This window comes from Crotalus tigris, unplaced genomic scaffold (genome assembly GCF_016545835.1).
Source record: "Crotalus tigris isolate CLP2741 ecotype Arizona unplaced genomic scaffold, ASM1654583v1 scf7180000024282.1769268, whole genome shotgun sequence".
In the NCBI taxonomy this organism is placed as follows: Eukaryota; Metazoa; Chordata; class Lepidosauria; order Squamata; family Viperidae; genus Crotalus; species Crotalus tigris.
Window position 1 is genome coordinate 713,169 of NW_024100454.1, and position 21,740 is coordinate 734,908.

A 21,740-nucleotide genomic window follows, 5' to 3' on the forward strand; every position below is an offset into this window, starting at 1 on the left:
GCCTGAGCTAAGATGATCAAAGGCCTGGAGACTAAAACATACAAAGAACAGCAGCAGGACTTAGGTCTGGCTAATTTAAAGAAAAGAAGAAATAGGGGAGACATGATAGCAGTGTTCCAGTATTTGAGGGGCTGCCACAAAGAAGAGAGGTCACATTATTCTCCAAAGCACCAGAGGGCAGGACAAGAAACAATGGTTGGAAATTGAACAAAGAGAGAAGCAACCTGGAATTAAAGAGAAACTTGCTGACAGTGAGGACAATTAACCAGTGAAACAGCTTGCCTCCAGAAATCATGGGCATTCCAGCACTGAAGAATTTTAAGAAGAGGCTAGACAGTCACTTGTCTGAGATGGTATAGGTCAGTGATGGTGAACCTTTTAGAGACCGAGTGCCCCAAAACTGCCCCCCACCCCTGTCCCTGCTCCGCTTTGCCCGCTGGGCCACCCACCACCTCCACGGCCCGCCACAGATCACCCAGGCAGCCCAGCAGTGCCATGGTGGCCATGCCCTCCGCCCGTGCCCTGCAGCATCATCTGCATGCGATGGGGCATGGGTGGAGTCTTGTCTCTGCTGCCGGCTACCATGTCCTTGGCTGCGTTGCTTTGTGTGGGCCACGCCCAGGGGCAATTCTCCTCCAGGTGGGCTGCTGGTGAGGAGGGGGCCATGGGAGGAGGCAGGGCTGGGGCGACGGTATGTCTGCCCTCAGAGAGGGCTCCAAGTGCCACCTCTGGCATGAGTGCCATAGGTTCGCCACCACTGGTATAGGTTCTCCTGCTTGAGCAGCGGGCTGGACTAGAAGACCTCAAAGGTCCCTTTCTATTCTATTCTATTCTATTCTATTCTATTCTATTCTATTCTATATTTTTAATTTAGGATTGGTGTGTATCTGCCCTACGTGCTTCCTGGCTTCGTTGTCTAAAAACGATAAGAATTTTTTTCCCATAAAGAAATTAGAGGGTATCTTAATATTCAATGCAGTGAAGAAGAAGGAAAAAGAAGCAGTAAGGGGGAAAAACCTAGATCAATTGGGGTCATTTCTCCTTTAAATTAATGAAAGAAACAAAACTGATCATATTAAGCTAGTTAATTTAAATTAACTCAACTTTAGTTTTGGTTCATAAACAACAATAGACATTGGCTCAAAAAAGGGTAGCATCAGATTCTATAACATATTTCTACATTGAGCACCAAAGATATGCTTCAGAACTTAAGGCATTTAAAGAACATCAACATACTTACATCAAATGGTTCTTTCTAAATGACCATGGGAAAGAGAGCAGAAGTTACAAAATTTCTCTTTCACATACTTTATCAAAAAAATTACAGAATGATTGATAACTCCAAAAAACCTCAGTCAAGATAGTTTACAGTTAAAATAATTATTTATGGATTTTTAAATTGATAAAAAATCTGCAAACCTTTTTGTTGCATTCTGGTTATCTATTTTATTTTGATTTAGGGATTATTTAGTGTTGTTTTTACTTTTTTTGAAGGAAATTCAACAAAGGCATGGTTTGGCCAACTCCATTTCCTCATATCTGATCAAACCTGTCCAGAGGATTACAAAGTATCAGCTTTTATTAAAGGTATGTCATTGATTTTGTTGTTATTATCATAAGTATTTACATACTTCATACTAAGGTGATTAGATGTAGTAATTTGTTTCACTAAAAACTTCTATGGACATCATAACATAGGATTTATTGTTTGTTTATAACCAACTGTCTTGCCAAGGTCAAATTCTCTTTCTTGCTCTTTGTTTGCTTCTTCAGTTGTAAGGCCTCTTGCCAACAATCTGCATGTGTTACAGAAGTGATGCAAAATAATATTTAAGTAATATATCATTTACATTAAAAATCAGTAAAAATGCTATTTGGCAGAACATTTACTGATATATTTTGTCATTTTGCCTCATCTTTTCTAATCTTTGCAGGAAACTAAGGATATGGGTCTGGGACCCTCAGCACAAATCTTAGCATTTCCAATGTATTTACAGGAGCATTTGCTGGTACACTTCATTTGGGAGCCCAATTCTTACTAAAATGCTACAGACTTTTCAAGCAAACACCATATGGACTCAATAGAAATATTGGGATTTCTTTTTTCATATATTTAGCCCTGAATTACAAGATAGTGAGGATCACATTAGATTGATAGGAATAGAAGAAATATTGAATATAAAGACATGAGCAAGATGTGCAAAAGGATGCAAATATTCCAACTATAAAGATTGGTTATCTTAGAAGATGAACTGCAGCTTGGGAAGAACTGTTGGACTAATGGATTTAATCCTTTTTGTGGATTAAAGTGCCTAATGAGCACTTCTCTTCCTTTATTGCCTGTCAAGTTACATCATTTCTTTAGACCACCTTTATTTTTATTCTCCCTTTATTGTTCCTTTAATTTCTGCATTTAATTGCTTCCTCCTTTTATTTCATTTCCATCCTGTGCTGTTGTTTTTCTTCTTCTTCCTGTTCTTCTAGAAGAATGTATATATAGCATACTCTGGTCTGTGTGAATGTATAAAAAGTTCTCTATGCAGAAAGGGATTTTATTGATTTTGAAATTATTTTAAAGCTATTTTTATCAGTAATCAATTCAATTCAGAGACTTTTTTTAATGAAATCAAATACATGCCTATGTACAAGAATACTACAGGCACATGCAGGTAGTCCTTGACTTAACAACCACAATGGGAGCCCAGCATTTCTGTTGCTAAGTGCCTCATTTGTTAAATAAATTTTGCTCCATTTTACAACCTTTCTTGCCACAGTTGTTAAGTGAATCATTGCAGTTGTTAAGATAGTAACATGGTTGTTAATGGCTTCCGCATTGACTTTGCTTGTCAGAAGGTCACAAAAGGGGATCACATGACCCCGGAACACTGCAACGGTCATAAATATGAGTCAGTTGCTGAGTGTCTGAATTTTGATCACTAGACCAAGGGGATGCTGTAACTGTTATAAGTGTGAAAAATGGTCATAAGTCACTTTTTTCAGTGCCATTGTAACTTTGAATAGTCACTAAATCAGTGGTTCTCAACCTTTTTATACGGCGACCCTGGTCATAAGGACACGCCGTGCATGCGCGGTGCCGCCCCCATGCGCGGCGGCACCCCCATGCGCGGCGGCACCCCCATGCGTGGCGCGCATGCACAGCGCCGCCCCCTGAGGGGAAAAATGGCGGATCGCGTTGTTTGGCGACCCCTGTAAAATGGTCGTTCGACCCCAAATGGGGTCGCGACCCAAAGGTTGAGAACCGCTGCACTAAATGATCTGTTGCAAGTTGAGGACTACCTATATTTATAAAGGGGACAATGATGTGGAAGGATCGACTGTCTGTGGAGATAATGAGCCCCTGGGCTTCTTGCTCCTACTCTCTTCTTGTCGTTCCCCCATTGCCAAGACAACGCAGCTGCCAATCAAGCAGCAGTGTTGGGAGGAGGTAGGGAAAAGGGAGAAAGAGGAAAACACGATGCTTGGGAACTCTGCAGCCAAGAGCTCATGAAGAAATGGAGCCCAAGCCCAGGAGTCAAAGAAATAAGTAAAACTAAAGGGTAGGTAACCCTGCCGAGAAAGAGGCAATTAGAAAGGAGACAGCAGCTGAGAAAACTAGAGAGAAAAATGAGTTTATTTCCTTCTCTCGGACAGGTATAAGGTAAAAAGTCTTCAAGCCATTTTTCTCAGCTGGAGCCAAGATTCAAGAGAGGGAAAAGGGTCAAGAAGCCAAGCCAAGAACAAACAAGCTGAAAAGATGAAGGAAAAAGTAACTTTGACAGAACAGAAACTAAAAATGATAAAATACAAATTGATTTCTAAAAAAAAAAGAAAAAGAAATGTAGCTGCATAGACAGTGACCATCCAGAGATTTAGATCACAGAAATATTTTGTTGTTGTTAATTGCGAAGTCGTGTCCGACCCGTCGCGACCCCATGGACAATGTTCCTCCAGGTCTTCCCGTCTTCTACCATCTTCTGGAGTCCATTTAAATTCACACCTACTGCTTCAGTGACTCCATCCAGCCATCTCATTCTCTGTCGTCCCCTTCTTCTATTGCCCTCAATCTTTCCCAGCATTAGGCTCTTCTCCAGTGAATCCTTCCTTCTCATTAGGTGGCCAAAGTACTTGAGTTTCAACTTCAGGATCTGGCCTTCTAAAGAGCAGTCGGGGTTGATCTCTTCTAGGACTGACCGGTTTGAACGCCTTGCAGTCCAAGGGACTCGCAGGAGTCTTCTCCAGCACCATAGTTCAAAGGCCTCAATTCTTTTGCGCTCAGCCTTTCTTATGGTCCAACTTTCACAGCCATACATTGCAACTGGGAAAACCATGGCCTGGACTATACGCACTTTTGTTGGCAGGGTGATGTCTCTGCTTTTTAGTATGCTGTCTAGATTTGCCATAGCTTTCCTCCCCAGGAGCAAGCGTCTTTTAATTTCTTGGCTGCAGTCCCCATCTGAGGTGATCTTTGAGCCCAGAAAAATAAAATCTGTCACTACCTCCATTTCTTCCCCATCTATTTGCCAGGAATTGAGAGGGCCGGATGCCATGATTTTGGTTTTCTTAATGTTGAGTTTCAAGCCAACTTTTGCACTCTCCTTCTTCACCCGCATCAAGAGGCTCTTTAGTTCCTCTTCACTTTCTGCCATTAGAGTGGTATCATCTGCATATCTTAGGTTGTTGATATTTCTCCCGGCAATCTTAATTCCAACTTTTGATTCATCTAGCCCTGCCTTTCTCATGATGTGCTCTGCATATAAGTTAAATAGGCAGGGCGACAGTATACAGCCTTGCCGGACTCCTTTTCCAATTTTGAACCAATCAGTGGTTCCGTGTTCGGTTCTCACTGTTGCTTCTTGACCCGCATATAGGTTTCTCAGGAGACAAATGAGATGGTCTGGTACTCCCATCTCTTTAAGAACTTGCCACAATTTGTTGTGATCCACACAATCAAAGGCTTTTGCATAGTCAATGAAGCAGAAGTAGATGTTTTTCTGGAACTCCCTAGCTTTCTCCATGATCCAGCGTATGTTGGCAATTTGATCTCTAGTTCCTCTGCCTCTTCGAAATCCTGCCTGTACTTCTGGTAGTTCTCGATCCACATACTGCTGGAGTCTAGCTTGTAGGATTTTAAGCATAACTTTACTAGCATGTGAAATGAGTGCAATGGTGCGATAGTTTGAACATTCTTTGGCATTGCCTTTCTTTGGAATTGGAATGTAAACTGACCTTTTCCAATCCTGTGGCCACTGTTGAGTTTTCCAAATTTGCTGGCAAATTGAGTGTAGCACTTTTACTGCATCGTCTTTTAAGATTTTGAATAGCTCAGCTGGAATACTGTCACCTCCACTAGCTTTGTTGTTGCTCAGATTTTCTAAGGCCCATTTCACTTCACATTCTAAGATGTCTGGTTCGAGGTCAGTGACCATCTCATTGTGGTTATCTGGGATGTTAAGCTCATTCTTGTATAGTTCTTCTGTGTAGTTTTGCCATCTCTTCTTAATCTCTTCTGCCTCTGTTAGGTCTCTGCCATTTTGGTCCTTTATCATGCCCATCTTTGCATGAAACGTTCCCTTCATATCTCCAATTTTCTTGAAGAGATCTCTGGTCCTCCCTATTCTGTTGTTTTCTTCTATTTCTTTGCACTGTTCATTTAAGAAGGCATTCTTATCTCTTCTAGCTATTCTCTGGAATTCTGCATTCAATTGGGTGTATCTTTCTCTTTCTCCTTTGCCTTTCGCTTCCCTTCTTTCCTCAGCTATTTGCAAAGCTTCCTCAGACAGCCATTTTGCTTTCTTGCATTTCTTTTTCTTTGGGATGGTTTTAGTTGCTACCTCTTGTACAATGTTGCGAACTTCCATCCATAGTTCTTCAGGCACTCTGTCTATCAGATCCAGTTCCTTAAATCTATTTGTCACCTCTACTGTATATTCATCAGGAATATGATTTAGTTCATACCTGAGTGGCCTAGTGCTTTTCCCTACTTTTTTCAATTTAAGCCTAAATTTTGCAACGAGAAGCTCATGATCTGAGCCACAGTCAGCTCCTGGTCTTGTTTTTACTGACTGTATACAGCTTCTCCATCTTTGGCTGCAGAGCACATAGTCAATCTGATTTCTATGTTGACCTTCTGGTGATGTCCATGTGTAGAGCCGTCTCTTGGGTTGTTGGAAAAGAGTGTTTGTTATGACCATCGTATTCTCTTGACAAAATTCTATTAGCCTGTGCCCTGCTTCATTTTGTACTCCAAGGCCAAACTTGCCTGTTATTCCGGTTATCTTTTGGCTTCCTACCTTAGCATTCCAATCCCCCATGATGATAAGGACATCATTTTTTGGTGTTAATTCTATAAGGTGCTGTAGGGCTTCATAGAACCGGTCAATTTCATCCTCTTCAGCACCAGTGGTTGGGGCATAGATTTGGACTACTGTGATATTGAATGGTTTGCCTTGGATTCGAATTGAGATCATTCTGTCATTTTGGGGATTGTATCCCAGTATTGCTTTTCCTATTCTTTTATTGACTATGAAGGCTACTCCATTTCTTCTGAGGGATTCTTGCCCACAGTAGTATACCTGATGGTCATCTGAGTTAAATTCACCCATTCCTGTCCATTTTAGTTCGCTGATTCCTAAGATGTCGATGTTCACTCTTGTCATCTCTTTTTTGACTACGTCTAGCTTGCCTTGATTCATGGATCTTACATTCCAGGTTCCTATGGAGAAAAAATCTTTACAGCATCGGACTTTCCTTTCACCACCAGATATATCCACAGCTGAGCGTCCTTTCGGCTTTGGCCCAGTCGCTTCATTCTTTCTGGCGCTACTAGTACTAGCCCTCTGCTCTTCCCCAGTAGCATATTGGACACCTTCCGACCTGAGGGGCTCATCTTCCAGCGTCATATCTTTTTTCCTTTTAGTACTGTCCATGGGGTTTTCATGGCAAAGATACTGGAGTGGTTTGCCATTTCCTTCTCCAGTGGATCACATTTTGTCAGAACTCTCTGCTATAACCTGTCCGTCTTGGGTGGCCCTGCATGGCATAGCTTATAGCTTCATTGAGTTACGCAAGCCCCTTCGCCACGACAAGGCAGTAATCCATAAAGGGGCACAGAAATATAGATGTCAGCAATAAACAAGATAGTCCTCGACTTACAACCATTTGTTTAGTGATCGTTCAAAGTTACCATGGCACTGAAAAGTGACTTATGGCCGTTTTTTTACATGATTGTTGCCGCATCCCTGTGATCATGTGATCAAAAATTTGGATGCTTGGCAACTAATTCATATTTGTGACGGTTGCAGTGTCCTAGGGTCATGTGGTCATCTTTTGTGACCCCCTGACAAGCAAAGTCAATGGGGAAGCCTGATTCACTTAACAGCTGTATTACTAACTTAACAACTGCAATGGTTCACTTAACAACTGTGGCAAGAAAGGTCATAAAATGAGGCAAACTCACTTAACAACTGTCTCGCTTAGGAACAGTTTCTAAATTTTGGGCTCAATTGTGGTCATAAGTCAAGGACTACCTCTACAGGGGGAAGATTTGGTACATCTCATACCCTTCAGGCCTTGTCCAGAATATTGGCCTCAGAAAGAAGACATTGAACCAGAGCTTACACCCTGCAATTAGAGATGGAAAAGTTTAAGGGTACAGCTGCTCCTGTTGATGCTAAGAGTACTGCTCCTTCTGTGGAAGCTGATGTCCTGCCTCAGCCTGTTAAGACGAAGGATAAACAATTAGAAGAAGGGTTAGATCCTGCTTCCTGGGCTAATATTAGTACAGTACAGAAATGCTGAAGCCAAAATGGGAAGAAGGGACTTGGCTAATGAAGATGAAGATAAGCCAATGGGGATGAAAGCTGAATAGAAGGATCAGTTGGAATGATGTAAGAAGGAGACATGTAGAGAAAAGGTTAGGGCAGGGGTGTCAAACTGCTGGCCCGCAGGCTGGATGCATCATGCGGAAACCGTGCCCACCCCAGCTCCGGCAAGGGGAAAAAAGTCACGATACGTCGCGACACGTCACGTGACGCGGCGAGTTTGACACCCCTGGGTTAGGGGATTGTTCAGTCTAGCTCAGAGAGGTCATTTCCTCTTCAACAGTTATTGGACAACTAAGGAGGGAAGGCGGCACCAAAGATATAACAGAGAAGGAAGATATTAAAACATTTTACTAGGCTTGAGCAGGTTGCTGCCTTATTTAAATGATCTGAGGAGAATAGTGACCCAGGTGATAACTTAAGGCCCAGTTTAACAGGCAAGGCCTTAAAAGCTTATACCTGTCTTTCAGTCAGGATTGGCAAGCCTAGGTTGCAAGGCAGGGAAGCTAGGTATTGCACAGAACTGTCTGCATATATATCTTTTTCTCTCTAGTTTCCAATGGATGGGAGGGTTAATTTAACTTAACAAAACTATAATTCTTTGCTTCAGTTGGAATCCATAGGGGTTTCCATAAAGCTATATCATCTCAAATTCTTAGAAGGATTCTTTGACTATTGTAATTACCTTTATTTCCAGTCCCTGGAAAAAAGTCACTGATCTAGATGTTATATAACATGACTTTTTGCCTCATTATTTACACTCTCTCAGCTTTTATTTACTTTAGTAATGTAGAATTTAAGTAACACATCCTTGATACCAACCTTCATGGCGATTAGAATAATCCCTCTTCCCAACCTTCTTGGCAAGGCTTAGGTAAAAGACCATTTATCCTGGTTATCTAAGTAATATCTTAAGTATATCATGTCAAATTACCCTTTCCATGGAAATATTTAATTCCTTATCTTCTCAGTTATTAGGGAAACTGAAACAACACTCTGCTACACAATTTATAAAATGGGGATGTTGAATCAGACAGTTTTATTTTACATAGTCCTTTTCACACAACTTGGCATTCAGACTTAATAACCCCTTAATTGTGAAACTGTTGCAGTTGCTTTAATAACAGAACTTGCCCTCTCTTGGCTGTCACAATTCCTGAAGTATATAAGAAGACAGTTAAGTATCTCACAATTGCCATAACTATTAAGAAACTAACTTACTGTACATTCTGTAAATGACTTGATTGGCTGCAATCAAAAAGAAACAAACTTATCCAGGGATGGTTTTTTTATGCACTTTTTCCAGGAGCTTTTAACATGCTGTGAAGAAGGAAAAGGAGAACTCAAGGATGGTTTGGAAGTGATGCTCAGTGTCCCTAAGAAAGCCAATGATGCCATGCATGTAAGCATGCTGGAAGGTATGTAAATAGTAATCTGCCAGGGAAGAAAATGGGCATGTCTAGGACAGTCTGTTGATATAAGGCTGATGTGTTTTTGTCTGTCTTATTGATAACTATGAAGTATTTAATAACGAATAACTATGAAGAATAACAGAATAACACAGTTGGACGGGACCTTGGAGGTCTTCTAGTCCAAACCCCTGCTCAGGCAGGAACCCCTGTACCATTTCAGACAAATGGTTGTCCAATCTCGTCTTAAAAACCTCTAGCGTTGGAGCATCCTGCATCCAATTGCAAAAAGCATTAGGAATGTTCATGTCATGAACTGATTAAGCATTCTTAGGGCCTTCTTTTAAAAATGCCCAAGTGTACCTTTACACATCTCTAGTTGTTAAGGAGTACCTGAATCCTCCTTGGACACTAATTTGCTATTTCCATTCTCCCTCATTGCATGATATATTTTTTGGACCTCTAATTCTTTTGTGAGGATTTATATCCAAATGCTAAAGAGCTGTTATTCCTTCACCATAACTTTGAGTATCATCTGGATGCACATTCCAAATAGGTCCTCTGATATACTGAGATGGACCATTCCTCCATCTAGCTCAGTATTATCTAGTCATGGATTGAGTGTGGGTTTTTGAAACCAATGTTACAAAGGTTTGGGTTTTTTTTTTCATTTTTGTTTGTATTTATCACAGGATTTGATGAAAATTTGGATGTTCAGGGAGAACTGATTCTTCAGGATTCGTTCCAAGTATGGGATCCTAAATCTCTCATCCGGAAGGGTCGTGAGAGACATTTGTTTCTCTTTGAAATCTCTCTAGTTTTCAGCAAAGAAATAAAAGATTCTACAGGACATACTAAATATGTTTACAAGAACAAATTACTGGTAAGTTTGCAGGGATCTTTACGGGTTTCAGAACCTTTATTATATTGGGGGTGGAAGATAAATCAAGTTATCTGTTTGATTCTACATGTCATACTTTAAATCGATTCATTTTATTGTACTTTACTAAAGTAGGAGTGGTTAATGGAGACATGAAAAAGTTAAAAAAGGTCTTTATTATTAAATTTGTAGTATAAAAATGTACTTCACCATTATATGTGAACTCACTCTGAGCATCATTCAAAAATTCATGAAAATACCAGTTTCAGCCATATCTTCTTTCCTTACAGACCTCAGAACTGGGAGTAACAGAGCATGTGGAAGGAGATCCATGCAAGTTTGCCTTGTGGTCTGGACGGACTCCCTCTTCGGATAACAAAACAGTGTTAAAAGTAAGTCTCCAAAATTATTTTCCTCTATCTCGAATGCTTTTTAATTTTTTTCCTCAGTAAAAACATCCAGATCAATAATCACAACCTGGGTCCTTTTCCTATTTAATTGAACTTATAAAGCAACCCATTTCAGAGTTTGCTACTCAGCGTATGAGTAGCAATGCATGAAACTGTGAGACAAGTATATATAGTAGTTACAGAAGGTGAGGTCAGTGTACATGGCTTACACACACATGCCATGCATTCATAAGCAATGTGAGCTTTATACCCCAGGGATTCTAGTCTATACAACATAATGCTATTTGAGTGCCATTAGTGAATCTTTTTTAGTTACCACATATATACTAGATCAGTGATGGCGAACCTTTTAGAGACCGAGTGCCCAAACTGCAATCCAAAACCCACTTATGCATTGTCAGTGCCAGGTGGGTGTGGCCCATTGGGTGGGTGTGGCCCATTGGGTGGGTGTGGCTGCAGTGGTAACAGCAGACTGGGTGGGACTAAAAAGTTCAATCAATCAATTCCAACTTTGCAAGGTCTTTTTTTCCCCCACGAGAAGTTGAAATTGACTGATTGATTGAACCTTTTTTTTTTTTGCACACAGCAGCAGAGGCCTAAAGCAAAAAGGTTTTATAAAACCCAGCTGAAGGCCTAGGACTGGGCGACGGCGCACGTGCCCACAGAGAAGGCTCTGAGTGCCACTCTGGCACCCGTGCCATAGGTTCGCCATCATTGCACTAGATCAAACTCATTGGGTAAAGCATAGAATGCATTTGTTCAATCTGCAAATAACATGTCATGGTTCCGACTAATGAAACACTTCAAAGAACTTCCAGGCATGTTTATCCTAAAGCCTTTCTTACCAGTGTTACAAATTGACAGCATGTCATGGAGGTTTATGCCAGAATCTGAATTCCTCTTGCTGGCATCTAACTTTTCTTGCTAAACCCCTCCCTTATCTTGCAGTCACAAGTCACATCTTCCAATTAGCCCAGAGGGCAGAGATTTACTTCCGTTCCTTTTCTCTGGTTTTTGTTACTTCCCCTCCCTTCTCTCTGTCATCTGAATTAATTCTAAAAATACCAGACAGTTCTGCATATTTTGTCAAAGCAAGAATATTCAATATTAGCGGCGTTGACATAACATTCTATACATCAGGCACAAAAGTCTATATATAACAGTATATATTAGGAATAGATTTCAGCTGCTAATTTGCTCCCACTTCCAAGGCTATCTTCATCAAGAATTCAGATTTTATTCTTTATCTTACTCTAGCTCTTCTCTTTGTTTGAATTTAGTTTAACTGGCTATAAGTCTAGTAATGATCATGGATATATATATATTCAGGTCAAGATCTGCCATTGCTCTTATACGTGAGCGATGTTCCCATTTTTATGTAATTTGCCCTAGCGGTTTTTAAAAGTAGTTTTTTAAAATTATCACTAGGGGAAGACCTCATTAAAACATGTAACATTATAATGATAGTCATATATATCTTGGAAGGAAATTATCTTAAGCTTCATTAGATTAGAATGAAATGATCTGCGGTTTTAACATAGTGTAAAAGCAAACAACACTATTTACTTTTTACTGCTCGTAGCAGAATTTACTTGAAGGAAATGTTCTTTATAATCATTGATTTCTTTAAAAACTATCATACACCAAACAGCTTTCTTAGTGCTAATGGGTTTTTTTTTAGGTTAGGGTCATTTTACAGAGCTCCATCATTTTAGAGACTTTGTGTGAGAAACTAGCAATACAAGAACAACAATTTCCCCTCTCTAAGCATATTATACATATTACATATGGGTGTGTGAATACTGGATTGGGCTAGGTTGGGTTGTGTCATACACCACATACAATACATAGATTATTTTACCTTTCTTTTACTAGGAGTGTACTTTTAGCACATGAACATTTGCTGCCTTATCAGGTTCTGTTATGTAGGTAAATGAATGAAAGCAATTTTTGAAAAGAAGCAAAATACAGGGCCATACTTGAGAAATACTTTAATTCTATCTTCTGCCTTTGCTGTTCAAATGTTTAGGCAACCAGTATTGAAACTAAACAAGAATGGATTAAAAATATTCGAGAAGTGATACAAGAAAGAATTATACATTTAAAAGGAGCTTTGAAAGAGCCAATCCAGCTCCCTAAAACCCCTGCAAAGCAAAGAAACAACAGTAAGAGGTAATTTTAGTCGTCCTGTAAATGTTCTATATAAAACAACTGTTTTACCACAGAAAGTCTGGATTTGCACTATAAATTCAGTCTGGATTTAAACCATTGTTTGTTGAATAACAATATAAGTAAATCCACATTCCATGATATGCCACACACACAAAAAAAACCCCAAACCAGATCATAGCTTAATGCTAAATGTAAACTACACCAATATGTTTCTGTATATTGATTGTATATAAATTGTATTTATTCTGTTGAATTGATAAACTTTCTCTATAAGAGTTAGCATCTTGCACTTGGTAGATCAAGCTTAGATTTCCTGAGCAGTCCTTGGGGAATGTAATTGGTGAAAATATGTTTAGTGAGGTAATGTTTAGCCAGATCTGTATGTCTCTCTATTATCTGTCTGTCTGGCTGGCTGTCTGGCTGTCTGTCTAACTATATATCTGTCTGTCTATCTATCTATCTATCTATCTATCTATCTATCTATCTATCTATCTATCTATCTATCTATCTATCTATCTATCTATCTGGGTCCAGATTATGTACTTTGTTTTGGTAGGATTAAAATGATGTTAAAACAATGGCACAGGAGTAGATGCTAACCTAGAAGTCATTGTATTAATAATCTGTATTGATTAGATTAGATTATTGATAACATACTTTATAAGATTCATATCCTCTATTTTTTTATTTTTAAAAAAGGGTTCTAGTATTGAAGCTCCTTATAGTAGAATCCTATAAACAGAAATTGGAATGAAAGGTGGAAAATAGTCCATACTCTTTCAAATTATTAGAAATATTTTAAAAGGAGAATAAATTAGTTTGCTCATTTTGTATATTTTTCAAAGTTTAATAGCCTCATCATTTAAACAGAAAATGTGAGAACTGAGGAACTGACATCGGTTTTGCAAAACAGCTGGACTATAATTTAGATGGCTGGGTTTGGTTAAGTGAGAAATCCAAGCAGAACAGGTCATTGGCTTGCCACATTCATTATGGAGCTATTTTGAGATATGTTGTTGTCACTATGTAAACCTGGAGTAGTCAGTTTTAAAGAGCAAAAGTGGTTATTATGTACTAACCTCACTGTAGGGATGACATCAGTATTCTAAATTACAGACTAAGTTGTAACACATGTGTGATCAGCTGAACAACTACTTCTTCACAATGTGCCTGAACACTTCTCAAATTCATTCAAGAAATTTCTTCTTGTTTTTTCCTCTGTAGAGAGGGAGGTGAAGATGCTGACAGCCAAGGAGATGGGAGTAGTCAGCCTGACACAATTTCAATTGCATCCAGGACTTCTCAGAATACAGTAGACAGTGACAAGGTAGGATTTATTCTTGAAAATCTCACACCTCTAAAATACAGAAGAATAGGTGGGGGACAAAAATTAAGTGGCATTTCTTCATAGAATTATTATTAATAACAATAGCTGAGAAATAAACTATAGATTGTTTATTAATTGTCACATATAATAAGTATATTTCTAAGTGACTGGCTACTCCACTTTCTACGACCATAGGCATACTAGAAAAGTCAATTATGCATCAGTGTTTTTAAAATAATGCCTTTAAGAGAACTACCAAGATTCTGTGTGATATGTTTGCTGACCTTCACAATGGAAGATGCTCAAGAGTCTTTCACATTTTGTTGTTCATGGAGCACATACTGCTTTTGAACAAAGATAGGAAAAATGGCAGAAAAAGAACAGAGTGTCATGGGCAAATTAGGAGGGCCAACTTGATTTCAGAGAATTCACAACAAAATCAAAATCCAAAAAGATAGCAAACTGTTCAAGGGGGCAACTGACAGCTTCACTGAAACAAACAAAAAACCAAATGTTTTGGTTTTTGTTTGTTTCAGTAAAGCTATCTGTTGCCCCCTTGAACAGTTTGCTATCTTTGTTTGGTTTTAAAGGTATGAATGTTGGGCTGCAGATGCTATGCATGCTGAAAATTTGTGTTATGGTAGCCTCATTTGCATTTTCAGAAAGCAGATCTCAGAAGACACAGCACAATTTTGTGTGTGTATTTGTGTGTGTGTTCATATTTGCTGCAAGCCCAGTGACACAAAGCTTTCCAGAGAAAATTGGAGGGCAGTAAGGAGAGGTTGACAAAGATTTTAGTACAGATGGACTACAAGCCTTTTGAAGTTAATATTCAAGGGGACAGACTATCAGTTGTGAAAACAGGTGCACATTTTGGAATATGGGGCCCAAAGTATAAAATTCAAATTGCATCATAGAATGATGAAGAAATTGTTTGGACGAACTAGAAGGCAAGAAATTTCTTTGCTATTATTTTTTGCTATAGTTTTTTTTTTTTCTCCACAGCTAAAATGTCATGTGTTTCAGATTAAATTGTCATTTGATATCTGGTTCGATGTTTCTTTCAAAAGGAGCAGTGATATAAAGTTTTATTGCCTGAATAAACATTTCATGTATGAGATATTTGGAAATGGCATTGATGATAATGATAAGACATTTTATCTATTTGGAGAATCAGTCTGGGTAACAGGAATAAATCTTAAATGAGTAATTTAATTTAATTTAAATAGTATTTCTAAATTACACAAATAAAATACTGCCTGTATATGCCAGTATAATTGGTTTCTTTCCCATATAAAGTGTGAATGATATTATCCTTTGTAGTCAATAGGCTCAGCGAGTACATGGATCATGGGTATCTGAAAGCTTCTTGTCTTTACTTATTTTGAGACCATTTTTCTATGTACTTCATTTTTATGATTAGAGATAAGTGAACTCATTAATTACATTGGTTGCACAATACTTTCATTTAAGAAATAGTCAAGGTTTTAGAAAACCAACTGCCAGTATTATTCATAGAAGTCAAAACAAGTAAAAGCAGCAAGGCTAAAACCTTTCTATGTGCGTGCAATATCAATGTACACACAAAAGAGGCAGGGCTTAGCCTTAGACCATAGTCTTACCTGTTTTCACCCCTTCTGTGGATGCTATTGTCATAGCCAAAGAATGTTGTCTTGATTTGTGTATATTTCAGACACAATAAGTAAAGCAATTGGTTTATTCCTATCACTTTGCTGATATCCATTTTCTGCACAACAGGAGAAACTTCTCTTGTTCAGAATGCTGCAATAAGAGTAAATTCGGCCTCTGTGATTTTCCATTTGCTCTTCCTCAATCAACATCTCAGTTGCCACGCAACATGCTGAAACAATTAAATCTTGACTTTCCAGGTTCTTAATCCTTCATTCAGGAATTGTCTTACTGGCAAAAGGCTCACAGACACAGGATAGCGAGATTAGCCTCTTTATTAGGAACAAGGATGAAGCCATCTAGTCATTGTATTTGCCCACTGCAACATATAAAAATAAAAATCTTATCCAAGTCTGTGCTCCAAGGTTTAAATTTTAGACTTTTTCCTCCTGCCTTTCAAAATTGGAAACTTGGCCATTGTTAACAGTTCTCATTAGCATGGAAATTGTTTGTTCCTGCCTCACCAGCTTCATTCTTTATTCTAGTATGTTTCCACTTTTGTAGTAATATAATTTTAGTACAATTATTTCCTTAGTGTTCCTGCTGTGGTGACATTTAAATTGTACATTGGCACCAGTACATGTACCTACATATAGCACCACATGATACATACTCATCATCATAAGGGTCCTCTACATGGCTACTTTCCTTGGTACCCCCCTGCAAAAGCTATAGGAATAGTGAATGCAATGGAAAACTTGTAAATTTAAATAATGATCAGTCATAACCACACAATAATGCTACAACACTGTAGCTGGCATGCTGTTAACACTTCCATTTACCATTATCAAACTATTCAACTCCATGTTTTTCCAACCTACTTTTCATAGTCTAAGATCATCAAAGCAGTTTTGTAAATAAAATTCTAGGCTATACCATTCTCTCTGTGTAGGGTAAGCTTTAACGTATATAATAGGAATGGATGATTTTGCTTTTTATTACAGTTAGCTTTTTCACTTTGTCTCAGTTTTACAAGAGTTTCTTATTTCTTTTTCATTATCTATTTGAAATCCTGAATGTTTTTATGTGTGCATGTTAAAGCACACATAACCATACAAAGTTGGCCCTTTTTTCAATGCATTCTTTCCGAATCTAATAACATCCCTAATATGTACATTTTAATTTATCTTTATTTTTTGTTTTATTGATTTTATTATAAATTATTTGATTGTTGTGAGTCATTGAGGTATTGAGCGGTAGGTAGCATACAAAGAAATTATTGTTATTATTAATGTAATATTTTCCTAGCATATACTATTTTATCAAGTCCCTGTATTATGAAATTTAGAGAAGTGCAGACTGTACAAATAATTGCAATCTAGCTTATCTATTCATTCAGTCTTACTATAATCAAATTAATTTGTCTTCTATTTCTATTTAAGAAGGGTTATTGGTATCCATTTCTGGAATCCATTAAATGTCATTAGAATGAGCTATAGAATAATGGTCTGTTTAAAAAAAGGAAGATTAAAATACTTCAGTTGTTTAAACTATTAATTTGAAGCAGCAGGAAGTCATTTCTTCACATTTAGTTGGCAGAGAGTTAGAATGGGCATGAGTGAGAATAAATTCTCCTGTTGCTATTGGGTTTTTTCACTATTTATATAAGCAAATAATCCACAGCATGAGCCAGAAGTATAAATTTAGATTATAGCCATCTGCTTTTAAACAGAGTTTAACTAACAGCTTCCTGAATGTGCAATGCCACGTTATGACCCTCCCCCCATTTAGCCACATAAAACTACTCATGTGATTTGCCCCCATCTCCCAGCATGTGCTTCAGTTGAGTATAATGCCTGAAAGCGTTGATCATCAAAGGATTTACTTGGGTGGAAAGCACTATATGAACAGTAAACAGGGTGAACTAGAAATTCAGGTAAATGAGGGCAGATATGATATTGTTGCCATTACGGAAACATGGTGGGATGAAACATGCAGCTAGAGGGATTTAACTTATTTAAAAGAAACAGACCAAACAAAAGACGAGGTGGAGTTGCACTAAATGTAAGAAATAACTACATCTCTACAGAAATAGAGCACAACAATGACGAAAACTGTCTTGAATGCATTTGGGTCAATATAAAAGGGGGGGGATGACATTGCTATAGGTGTATACTATAGGCCACCCAACCAAACAGAGGAAATAGATGAACTTTTTGCTAATCAGCTAATTAAGGTATGTAGGAAGTACATCACAATAGTAATGGGGGACTTTAATTACTCTGATATCAACTGGGAGATAAACTCTGCACCAAGTGGAAGATCAAACAGATTCCTGACAAACCTAGCAGACAACTTTGTCTCCCAAAAAGTAGAGAAGGGAACTAGGGGATTAGCCATATTGGATCTAATCCTCACTAACAGAGATGAAATGATAGAAGGTGTTGAAGCCACAAGAACCTTGGGTGGAAGTGATCATGCAATATTACAATTCAACATTATGGAAGCACAAGCAATAGAACACAGTCAAACTAGAGTCTTGGACTTTAAGAGAGCTAATTTCAATAAACTTAGAGAGGGCTTGGGTAGGATTCCATAGATGAGAATCCTCAAGGGGAAAACAACTCAAGAAGCTTGGGAAATTTTGAAAAGTGAGATAATAAAAGCCCAGTCTAGCACAATACCAACAAAAATAAAAAAATAACAGCTCTCAAAAGAAACCAGCATAGCTGCATAAAGAACTCTCTGATAAATTGAAAGATAAAAAGGACAACTATAAAAAGGGGAAAGAGAGGCATTTAACTAAGGCAGAATATCAGCAAATAGCCCAAGCCTGCAAAGATGAAGTGAGGAAAGCTAAGGCTCAAAATGAACTAAGGCTTGCAACTAAAGTCAAGAATAACAAAAAAAGTTTCTTTCAACATGAGAAAAACAAGAAAAAAGTTAAGGAAATGATTGGTCCATTAGTGGGGGAAAGTGGCAAGAAGGTGACAAGCAACAGGGAGAAAGCAGAACTGTTTAACTCATTTTTTGCATCTGTCTTTACACAAAGGGAAAAAACAGTCCAACCTATCAAAGACAGTACCGTAAAAAACAGATTAGAAACACAAGTTAAGATAGGCAAGAAAATGGAAGTGAGCACCTGTCCAGCCCAGACAAGTTCAGATCACCAGAACCAGATGGATTACAGACCAAGGTTCTCAAGGAACTGGCAGATGTGATCTCAGAACCACTGAACTATATTTTTCAAAGATCCTGGAGCACTGGGGAACTACCAGAGGACTGGAAAAGAGCTGATGTAGTTCCCATCTTCAAAAAAGGGGGAAAAATGGATCCAGAAAACTACAGACCTATCAGCCGGACCTCAATACAAGGGAAGATTCTGGAAAAGATAATCAAACAACAAATCAGTGAACACTTAGAGGCAAACAAAGTCATTACTAAAAGCCAACACAGGTTTGTCAAAAAACAAATCATGCCAGATAAATATTATCGCGTTCTTTGACCAAGTGACAAAATTACTGGACCAGAGGAATGCTGTGGATATAATTTATTTGGATTTCAGTAAGGCATTTGATAAAGTAGATCACAACCTACTACCTGATAAGATAGAAAAGTGTGGGTTAAACAGCATCACCACCAGATGGATTCATAGCTGGCTGACCGGCCATACTCAGCGTGTGGTCCTCAATGGAACTGCATCTACATGGAGGGAAGTATGTAGTGTGGTATCCCAGGGCTCTGCTCTAGGCCCAGTGCTCTTCAACATCTTCATCAACAATTTGGACAAGGGGATAGATGGGGAACTCATCAAATTTGCAGACAACACCAAGCTGGCAAGAATAGCCAGCACTCCAGAAGACAGGCTTAAGATACAGGAGGATCTGGACAGACTTGAACATTGGGCGTTATCTAACAAAATGAAATTCAATGGTGAAAAAAGTAAGGTTCTACATTTAGGCAAGAAAAACCAAATGTACAGGTATAGTATAGGTGGTTCCTGGCTCAATAGTAGTAACTGTGAGAGGGATCTCAGAATCCTAGTGGACAATCATATAAATATGAGCCAGCAGTGTGCTGCAGCTGCCAAAAAAGCCAACACAGTGCTGGGCTGCATTAACAGAGGGATAGAATCTAGATCACGTGAAGTATTAATACCACTTTACAATGCCTTGGTAAGGCCACACTTGGAATCCAGTTTTGGTCACTACGATGTAAAAAAGACGTTGAGACTCTAGAAAGAGTATAGAGAAGAGCAACAAAAATGTTTAGGGGACTGGAGGCTAAAACATATAAGGAACGGATGCTGGAATCGGGTATGTCTAATTTAATGAAAAGAAGAACTAGGGGTGACACAAGCGTCTGAAGGCAGGACAAGAAGCAACGGATGGAAACTAATCAAGGAGAGAAGCAACCTAGAACTAAGGAGAAACTTCCTGATAGAACAATTAACCAGTGGAACAACCTGCCTCCAGAAGCGGTGAATGCTCCAACATTGGAAATTTTTAAGAAGAGACTGGACAGCCATTCCTCTGTAATGGTATAGGGTTTCCTGCCTGAGCAGGGGGTTGGACTAGATGTTCTCCAAGGTCCCTTCCAACTTTATTGTTGTTGTTGTTGTTGTTATTATTATTATTATACAAATGAATCAATAATACAGCAGTTTGAAACTTGTTTCCTACTCTCAAGACTTATGAGAAATACTATTTTTACATTGCTATGTTTGAGGTTCGATGCTGAATGGGAGAGCTAAATTCTTTCAGTGTTTGTGAAGTTTACCCTTCTAATTGTAATAATTTGAATTTGAATGATCCTACATGTTTCCACCTAGAGGACAGTATATACGTCACTAGTAACTTCAGAGGGTTCTTTTTCAATATCATTTCCTCCATCTGTTAAAAAATCATTGCTACGTGCAGTAGTTAAGAGGATAGGGAAACGTTGCAGGAGAGCCTGCTGAATCTTTTATTAATGTTATTCAACTGCTGTTCCTTCTGTATTTCTGCGGATCATAAAAGGTCAAGAATAACAATGTGTTTTTTTATCCTATAGCTAGTTTCATGCTGTGAATAGTTTGCAGAATACATTTCAGTAGAACGTGGGAGAGGTGAGGGCAAGTGCTGGGGTTTGTTTTGCAGAAATAAAGATAGGCAGGTACAGAAAATGTCATGGAAGATGAGAAGACCTGCTTTAGATATTGATGTGTTATGTCCACTCCCAGCCATATTTATTCAACTAGCTTCCTCACTAGTCTAAACATGATATTACTGACCTTGAGGTTTGTTAATGGAAACATAACTTCAGACAAAAATCAGATTCACTGAAAGGAGGAATATAAAAACATCACAAATATGTTTAGCGTGTATTAAGTACAATGATAGGTTTGCCTCTGAGAACAAAATGATGGAATCTTAGTATGGACTCTATCTTCCCATTCAAATATTCTGCCCATACCTGCAATAAAAACTAGGAAGAGATTGGATTTTTGTTAACATACTGTCCATCCTTATAACACTCTCCATGCCCAAAGAGACGAAAATACCTGCTAAGGATTCTGCAGTTTGTCGCTCTGCTACAACCATTTTTAGATTTGTTGCTTTTTTTAGCTTAACTGTATGATTTATATTTTGAATTTGAATTCTCCCTTATGGTTTCACATTGTTTTATAAATTGTTTTAAGAAGCCTTTACTCCTTAAAATGATTAATATATTCATAATAAATACATAAAAACTTGCCAGTGTACAAAGTATATTAGGGAAAGAGAAGCTCTGAACTTGACACTACACTGTCCCTAAATTTACAACAAACTGTTAACAGAATAGAATTTTGAGGTAATAAAATGCAATCCAAAGTTAGGAAGAAGGATAATGTTGAGAGCATGCAGCTGTCTCTTTTATTTCTTATATTCAAAGAACCACTCATCTTTGAGTATGGCTAAGTTGATGACTTCTAAGGCAATTAATATTATTTTTTTTTAAAAAGTAACCAATTTTGGAAAGCATGCAGATCATGACAACTGGAATTATTTCCAACTTCTTAAAAAGCGGTCTGCTCTATTATAGGAAGAGTAAGAGTCTTCCAAACTGTTGCTC

General features: G+C 38.3%; 1 protein-coding gene across 1 annotated transcript in view; it reads left to right on the forward strand.

Annotated features, from left to right (window-relative positions):
* KALRN (kalirin RhoGEF kinase) overlaps positions 1-21,740 on the forward strand; it is a 315,007-nt gene that overhangs the window by 172,735 nt on the left and 120,532 nt on the right. The window contains 6 exon segments of the mRNA XM_039323763.1: positions 1,495-1,587; positions 9,127-9,238; positions 9,922-10,112; positions 10,400-10,501; positions 12,549-12,691; positions 13,916-14,018. Coding sequence (XP_039179697.1) covers positions 1,495-1,587; positions 9,127-9,238; positions 9,922-10,112; positions 10,400-10,501; positions 12,549-12,691; positions 13,916-14,018 — 744 coding nt within the window.